Raw genomic sequence first — 7,920 nt, forward strand, 5'->3', positions numbered from 1 at the left:
CAATGATTTACAAAATTAAACGGAAAAATAAATGTTCACGAAAATATTATTTCGATTTAAATCCAATACAAGTGTACGGTTCGTTAACAAGTAATATAATGAAATGTTGAGTTCCGAATATTGTCCCACATAGATTGAGTTATTTCAACTTTGCTTATCTTGACATTAACCGAAACAAGAAAATAGTACATGTTTTGTGATGGAAATTGTAGGTAAACTAAATTACGAATGCAGTTATGAATGACTTAAATGAATTAAATGTGAAGTTGTGTTTGAATGCAAATCGATGTAACTAATGAATAAGAAACGCACTAAGATCGTGAATCCCCATGCAATGATTCTCTTTAACCCTTGTTCTACCATTTGACAACACATTTGAATTGTTGAAGAATTAATGTTCATATTTTATTCAACAATCTCTCTTGAGTAGTGTTGAACTTATCTTCATATTTGACCCGACTATATCTTTATTACGGATGCGAATATACAAGAATGCATGAATTTTTGTCAACACTTAAAGATTCATGCAGAGTATAACTGTATATCTCTATCCTCTATCGAAATCTATGATAATTTATATCTTGTCGAGACTACTTTCTTTCTCTCAAATGCATGAAATACACTATCAGATTCACACAATCACGTGCACAATAATTGTGGAGAAGATAATTGCATATAAATCATTCAAACTCAAAGAACGTGTTTTATTGTCAATGATGTAAAACTAGAAATCAAAAGATCACATTACATGGTTCATCGTTCTCCTAGTACAAAAATATATAGCCTAACACAAAAAAAAGAAGAAAACAAAAAGAATATGAAGAAATGACATCACCGATTTAATGTTCTAATTGAATCTTCGCGTAATCACGTAGATCCTCATGTTTCTCCTCTTGGTTTTGGCTCCAAATCTCCTACAAAATATGTTGTAATTTGTTCTAATGTCTTCTTCCTTCGATTTGATTGCTCTAGGGTTTTTAAAACAGGTCCCATGACTTGTTTCCATAAGAATTTCAATCGAAAAAGGAAACTATAATTCTCGTGCCGAAGGTGTACTATGCGACCGTATAGTAAACCTTTCATGTGACCGCATAGATCACACAAAATCAGCCCTCCAAATCTTTGGATATGATATTGCGACCGCATGGATTTTCATACTATGCGATCACATAGTATGAAGTACCTTCCAAAAGTGGCAATTTGGTCCCCAATCTCCAATTTCATGCTTCTTGGCGTATTTCTTTCATTTCCTCTTCTTCCATCACTCCATTACTTCAACAAACTGGTCCTTGATTTTTTAACATCTTCATTTCTGCTTCTGGGTAATCTTTTGACTATTTACAATTTAGTCCTTGAACTTTGGTTTTCCTCCATTTTGGTCAATTTTAGCTAATCTTATTTTCGTTACATTCATCAATGTTGTCCTACAAAACCTAATTTATACAAGATTAAGCCATATTCCAGTCTAATTTCTAGCAATTGTCCATATGTTGTGGCTTAAATAAGTGTGTAAAATGCACTTATCAATAAATAAGAACATAATTGTTTTCTTTTTTTAGTATTATTACATTTCACCTTACCAAAAAGAAAAAAAATCATAAAAACATATTATTTTATAAAAAAATTAATTTTAGAAATTATATTTGATAGATTATGTAATTTTAAAAATAATTTATTTTCAAGCACAATCAAACATATTAAGATAACAATCATTTCATGGTGAAAATGAAATGGTAATAAAAACCCATTTTTCAAAAAATAAATATAATTATCCATTTGTTAACATATTTGATCTCCATTTTCTAAAATTTATTTTTCTTCAAACATATTTTCAATCATATATTTATGAAATTCACAATTTTTATTAACTTTTTAATTATATATTTCATCAAAAATTAATTTTAACTTATTTTTATCTAAACCAAGCAGAGCACAATCTCGAGTAGCATATAAAAATTCATACAATCAAATTTGATTTATCTATGCATAAACCAGGCAACAGATAGAGATAACCGATAATGTCAATCTTAGGTTGGAATGAACATAAAAAGTTAAAAAGCCCAGTAGAAATTACTTTTGAAAAGTCAAACCATACATCTTAAAGAAGCTGCCAAACCAACCCTAAATTTTCTTTAACCGAAAAAAAAAGGTAAAAATATTGAAAATACTATTGAGCCCCTTTTCAAGGGGGATTAAAATTAAGAAGGTGTTTGATACCCATTTTATGAAAAAAAATGAATTTTAAAATAGTGTATTGATGAAAATGTGTGGATGAAAAATAAAGAAAAGTTTCTTATTTACGTGTAATATTATTTTAATGAAGAATGTGTTATTAAAAAGAAGAGAGGAAAAAATGTATTTTGATAAAAGTAAAAAATCAAACGGTGCCTAAGTGTATGTTTGGTTTAGATTAAAATTTGATTTTAATTTAAACTAAAGTCAAACAATTAATATTAATCACATCTTTTATGGATTTCAAAATTTTTCAACCACACGTTTCAAAAACGTTTATCACAATCTACTAAAAAATTTAATTTTAATCCTCATCAAACATCCTCTAAGATTTCATTTTATGAGATCGCCTTCAAAAGACTCTATTTTTTTAAAAGCATAATCTATTATTTAAAAAACGTCTATAAATTTATGGTAAAATTTTGAAATACTCCAACAAACTATTTATATCTAACACTTAATTTTACTATTTTCAAAAAATATTTATTACTTTTCTATTTTTTATTTTAACTAGTTTTTATCTTGATTATTTATTATTTTCTTAAATTGAAAATCGAAATACTTTGAATGCATTTAATTATAAAAAGTGAGTTAAATTCACTCTCTAAATTAAAATGTTAATTTAAAAAATCTCCTAAAGTATAATTTTAAGGAATGACTATTTGAAATAGAACGTCTAATATTTAAAGAGTCTTTTGGAGATACTCTCCACAATTTTAAATTACGCATTGCATTAATTTTTATCAAAATGTACCTAAAATTCAATTTAAATCCCCCAAAGAAGGGCTAAAACGAAGTGCTTTCAATTGAGATTTTAATAGATATTAAAAACCCTTTTAAATTTAGGCGTCATCAATTGAGATTTCAATAAATTCATTAAAATTTAAGTGTTTCCAACATAATCTCTAAAATTTAATTGTCTTCAATAACTCATAAATTTATAAAAATTTGATTAACAGAGAAATTTGAAAATATTTAATGAATTTCAAGTTTAAAATTAGTATAATAAACTCTTTTAAAATTTTACCATTTTTAATGAGATTTTTATGAATTTGGAGAAAATTTATTCAAATCAACAAAATGTATTAGAATTTGTAATCTTTTGAAGTGAGTAAATTATCAAATGGTTACTGAACTTTATAAAAGGTTTTCACGGGTCACTAAATTTTAAAAATCATCCAATTTATAACTGAATTTTTTAAAAGGTTTCAACGAATTACTGAACTTTAAAAATCACTTAATTCATTACTGAATTTTACAAAAAGGTTTTCCAGGGGTCACTAATTTAGTGATCACTGGAAAACATTTTATAAAATTCAATGATGAATGAGTGATTTTTAAAATTCAGTGATCTCTAAATACTAGTGATCCATGGAAAATCTTTTGTACTGTGATGAATGGATGATTTTTAAAGTTCAAAGATTTCGTAAAAATCTTTTGCAAAATTTAATGGCAATTTGGTAATTCACTGCTTTTGAAGTTCCATCAAGATCTCGGACACCTTGCTTATTCCAATATAAAAGCGTGAGCCACACTGCACTACCCTACTCATAATCTTCTGGCTAGAACCTCGTCACTTCTCTCTCGCCGGAAAATATCAAGCATAAGCCAGCAACTACGCCGTCATGGCCGCCGCTATGAATTTCTCATCTCTCAGGTTCGATTCGAAAACCGTTTTTTCCGGGCCCAACGACCTCGGCCGGTCCCAACTTCACTCTCAAATTTTCCTCCACAACAAGCAGCAGTTGCAGAGGAATTTTATTGATTTCAAGAAGTTCTTCGTTGTTTGCGCTTCCACGAACACCGGTTCTGCTGTTATACAGGAGAAGGGAGTGAGCGATTCTGACTCGGGACTGAGTCGAATCGAGTCACTGAGTCAGGTATCCGGCGTGCTGGGCTGCCAGTGGGGTGATGAAGGCAAAGGAAAGCTCGTAGATATCCTCGCTAAGCACTTCGACATCGTCGCTCGGTGTCAGGTGCACACATAGACGTGAACATCTGAATAAGATTTGGTCTTTTCTTTTTCTTTTTGTTTTTTTTTTTTTGTTTTTGTTTGGGCGAAGACGCTGTATTTTTAACATCGAGTTACTTATTTACTTTCTGAATTTCATAAATATCTTAGCAAATTTTATTAGTTTAGGGATTAGTAAGTTATAATAATTTTAAGTTAGAACGTGTTAATTTTTCTGCAATTAGAACTAAATTGAATAATATTCTGCAAGATGTTTCCCCTGGGTTTCTTCAACCTGTTGAAGCTTTTGTTAAATATAAATAGAAGGAACTCACAAAGTTTAACTTCGTATGTAACATGCCAAACTTTTGATCAAGAAGTGAATCCCGTCTGCACCTAAGGGGTTGAGATGGTTAGCGATCATCGCCTAAGGTATATTGAGAAGCAACACATAGCCTGTTGTCTTCTATTTTCATGTTCCAATTGCATTTGTATACAAACTGAAGGAGCAATTTTGTTTCCTCCGAATCTGTCATTAAATTATTATTAGAGAGAATGTTAATATTTGGAATTAGTCTAGTGGCAGCTTGATTTCCCATCCTGTAGAAATAGTTTCAATAATTGTAGCGATAGATAGGGATTGTGACGAAGCCACCCAATATTGTGATCATCAACACAATGAATTGTCTTGAATTTGTGAAACTCCATATTCTTTGCCTATGTTTATTTTGAAGCCTTCAAAATTATTTGATGGCAGGGTGGAGCTAATGCTGGGCACACTATTTATAATTCAGAGGGCCAAAAGTTTGCACTTCACCTAGTTCCTTCTGGAATTCTGAACGAGGGAACTGTCTGTGTAATTGGTAATGGAGTAGTGGTCCATCTGCCTGGACTCTTTAAAGAAATTGACAGTCTTGAATCTAATGGTGTCTCTTGCAAAGGAAGGATATTGGTATCTGATCGCGCTCACTTGTTATTTGATTTTCATCAAGAAGTTGATGGGCTTAGAGAAGCTGAACTTGCTAAATCTTTCATTGGTACTACTAGAAGAGGCATTGGACCTTGCTATTCAAGCAAGGTTATCAGGAATGGCATAAGAGTAAGTGACTTGAGGCATATGGATACTTTCCCTCAGAAGCTTGATCTTTTATTGTCAGATGCAGCTTCAAGATTCCAAGGTTTTGACTATGGCCCTGACATGCTCAGGCAAGAAGTTGAACTGTACAAGAGATTTGCTGAGAGGTTGGAACCCTATATTACTGACACCGTACATTTCATGAATGATGCTATCTCTCAAAAAAAGAAGATATTAGTGGAAGGTGGTCAGGCAACCATGTTAGATATTGACTTTGGAACTTATCCCTTCGTAACTTCCTCTAGTCCATCAGCCGGAGGAATATGCACAGGTCTTGGCATCGCTCCTAGAGTTGTTGGTGATCTTGTTGGTGTGGTAAGTTTTATCTATTTTGTTTTCTTTCCTTCGAAATTAATCCCTCCTTTCGTGATTGCTGAAACTTGAATCTGACAAATACTTCCATTTCAACATCAAATCAGAAGTGGTTTTAATGAAATTTGTTGCCGGAATATCCTATTTTGATTGACTATTACTCAAATGTATTCCAATGAGATGAAACAGGTTGCAGATGTTGTGGTAAAACCATCTGTGTCATTTGTCCCATTAATTTATTTAATGAACTGTTTAGACCGAAAGTGTTTTGTTCTCAACTGGCAATGTTTAATGCAGGTCAAAGCATACACTACAAGAGTTGGTTCAGGTCCATTCCCAACAGAAATTTTGGGTAAAGGTGGTGACCTACTTAGGTTTGCTGGACAGGAGTTTGGCACAACAACTGGTCGACCACGTCGTTGTGGCTGGCTTGATATAGTCGCACTGAAGTACTGCTGTCAAATAAATGGCTTCTCCTCACTTAACCTTACCAAACTTGATGTCTTGTCAGATCTTCCAGAAGTTCAGTTGGGCGTTTCATACAAACAAATTGATGGAACACCAATCCAATCATTCCCTGCAGATCTTCGTGTTTTGGAGCAAATCAAGGCAATCTTTAATTTTGTCATTCTGTATATTAGGCCAATGATTTTTGGGCTCCTTAGCTAGAATTCTTAGAGAACTTTCTTAATGTATGATGCCTGCTAATAGCTCTCTCCCTTCCTGGTTCTGAATTTGCTTATCCTATTGGTGAAATAAGTTCTGACGTTGCTTTCTTGTGCATGGATGTTTAGGTGGGATATGAAGTTATGCCCGGGTGGCAGTGTGATATTTCCTCCATTAGAAAGTACTCTGAACTGCCAAAGGCTGCACGTCAGTATGTTGAAAGGATAGAAGAACTTGTTGGTGTACCCATTCACTACATTGGAACTGGACCTGGACGCGATGCCCTTATATACAAATGAAAATCGGGCATCTCTTGGCATCTTGGTGCAAATATTCTCTAGGCAATAATTTATGTTTTATTTCCTGAGAACAGGAAACTCAATTGGTGACCCAAATTAGTGTAACAATGTATGTTGATTTAGTCTCTGGAGGCTGATTTTGATTATGAATGCTAATTTTATTTTATTGTTTTTGAAAAATGTATTGCATTGGGCCTTCAAAGCAAAGCCCTGTATGGAATTCACAGGAGGATTTTGGCATCGTGCTATCAGCTCTCATGCTTTAGACAAGCCAGTTTAAATGTTATTCAATTGTTTCTCGCCCCTGCACACAATAAATTCCGTTCAGATTTGTCGAAGAATAAAGCTTTTCCCAGTGGTACGATGTCTTATAGAGGTAGTTTTCTTTTCTTTAAAAGTCTTTATTCGGGTGGGGAGACCTGGAGATGGGGTCTGAAAACATTTTGAAGGCATTTGATTTTGATGTTACTGAATGTGACCTATTGCTCGGAGATTGTTCTATTGAGTTTGAAGTCTTGTGTTCATATCTGTCGATTACTGTTCTACTCAGGTGTATGGATAAGCAGCCTGGTTAATATCGGTCGATGAAGAAGGGCTTTCTATGGATAAGAAGCCTATCAAAACTTAACAGTGATAGTATATAGTGTGCCAAACAGTTTTTTTTTCCCTGTATTTTGTTTTTAATCCGTTGCATTTCATCATGCTAACATACCAATGGGAAATTAAGAACTATGGATTACGGCATTAAGATAACAAAATATACTTCAACATTGAACAACCTGGTAATCAAACTTGGAATTCATGGTTTGTTTTCCTCTGGTGCATCTTAACTGATTGTTTCTCCAGGTAGATGCCGATTAGTACTTTCAAAAAATTCGACTGTGTTCGAGCACACAACAATCTGACTCGATTTAGTCTGCCCACAGAATATGCTAAAGAGTCTTCTTTATGGCCTAGATCATTAAATTTGAGAATAAAAGAATAGTTAATAACCACACTTTCATTTTAGTCAAAACACCAATCATTCTTGTTTTACCTAGAATCAGTCACATCAAACATTCATCTCATACATGATGCATCTAAGCTAGCATTGACGTTTCTATATGGATAACAAATTAACCCTCCTCTAGCTGGTGCAGATATAGATTTGCAGTGGACAATCAACTGAATACAAGAAAACCGAAGCTGATGCAGATTTTTCTAGCCGATGATCAACTGAATACACGAAAATTCAAGCTGACTGTCTGCGTCACCTCTCCATTTCCCCAACAACCTATAATTTCTATATATATATGTGTGTGTGTCATATATATACAAGGGTAGCT

At 33.1% G+C, this 7,920-nt stretch overlaps 1 protein-coding gene across 1 annotated transcript; it reads left to right on the forward strand.

The window, feature by feature from the left end:
• The first annotated feature begins 3,746 nt into the window (after positions 1-3,746).
• Positions 3,747-6,950, forward strand: LOC111378012 (adenylosuccinate synthetase 2, chloroplastic). Its single transcript, XM_023001178.1, has 4 exons — positions 3,747-4,208; positions 4,941-5,633; positions 5,928-6,239; positions 6,425-6,950. The coding sequence occupies exons 1-4, from the start codon at positions 3,858-3,860 to the stop codon at positions 6,593-6,595; spliced, it is 1,527 nt and encodes a 508-aa protein (XP_022856946.1). The 5' UTR covers positions 3,747-3,857; the 3' UTR covers positions 6,596-6,950.
• The last annotated feature ends 970 nt before the right edge of the window (positions 6,951-7,920 follow it).

Source organism: Olea europaea, unplaced genomic scaffold (genome assembly GCF_002742605.1).
Source record: "Olea europaea var. sylvestris unplaced genomic scaffold, O_europaea_v1 scaffold1756, whole genome shotgun sequence".
Classification (NCBI taxonomy): Eukaryota; Viridiplantae; Streptophyta; class Magnoliopsida; order Lamiales; family Oleaceae; genus Olea; species Olea europaea.

What these genes read in the sequence shown, in the direction of transcription:
- LOC111378012 (XM_023001178.1), top strand. Translation starts at nt 3,858, where the DNA reads ATGGCCGCCGCTATGAATTTCTCATCTCTCAGGTTCGATTCGAAAACC. An exon ending in ACATCGTCGCTCGGTGTCAG is followed by an intron (nt 4,209 to 4,940) that starts GTGCACACATAG and finishes ATTTGATGGCAG; the next exon opens with GGTGGAGCTAATGCTGGGCA. An exon ending in GTGTTTTGGAGCAAATCAAG is followed by an intron (nt 6,240 to 6,424) that starts GCAATCTTTAAT and finishes ATGGATGTTTAG; the next exon opens with GTGGGATATGAAGTTATGCC.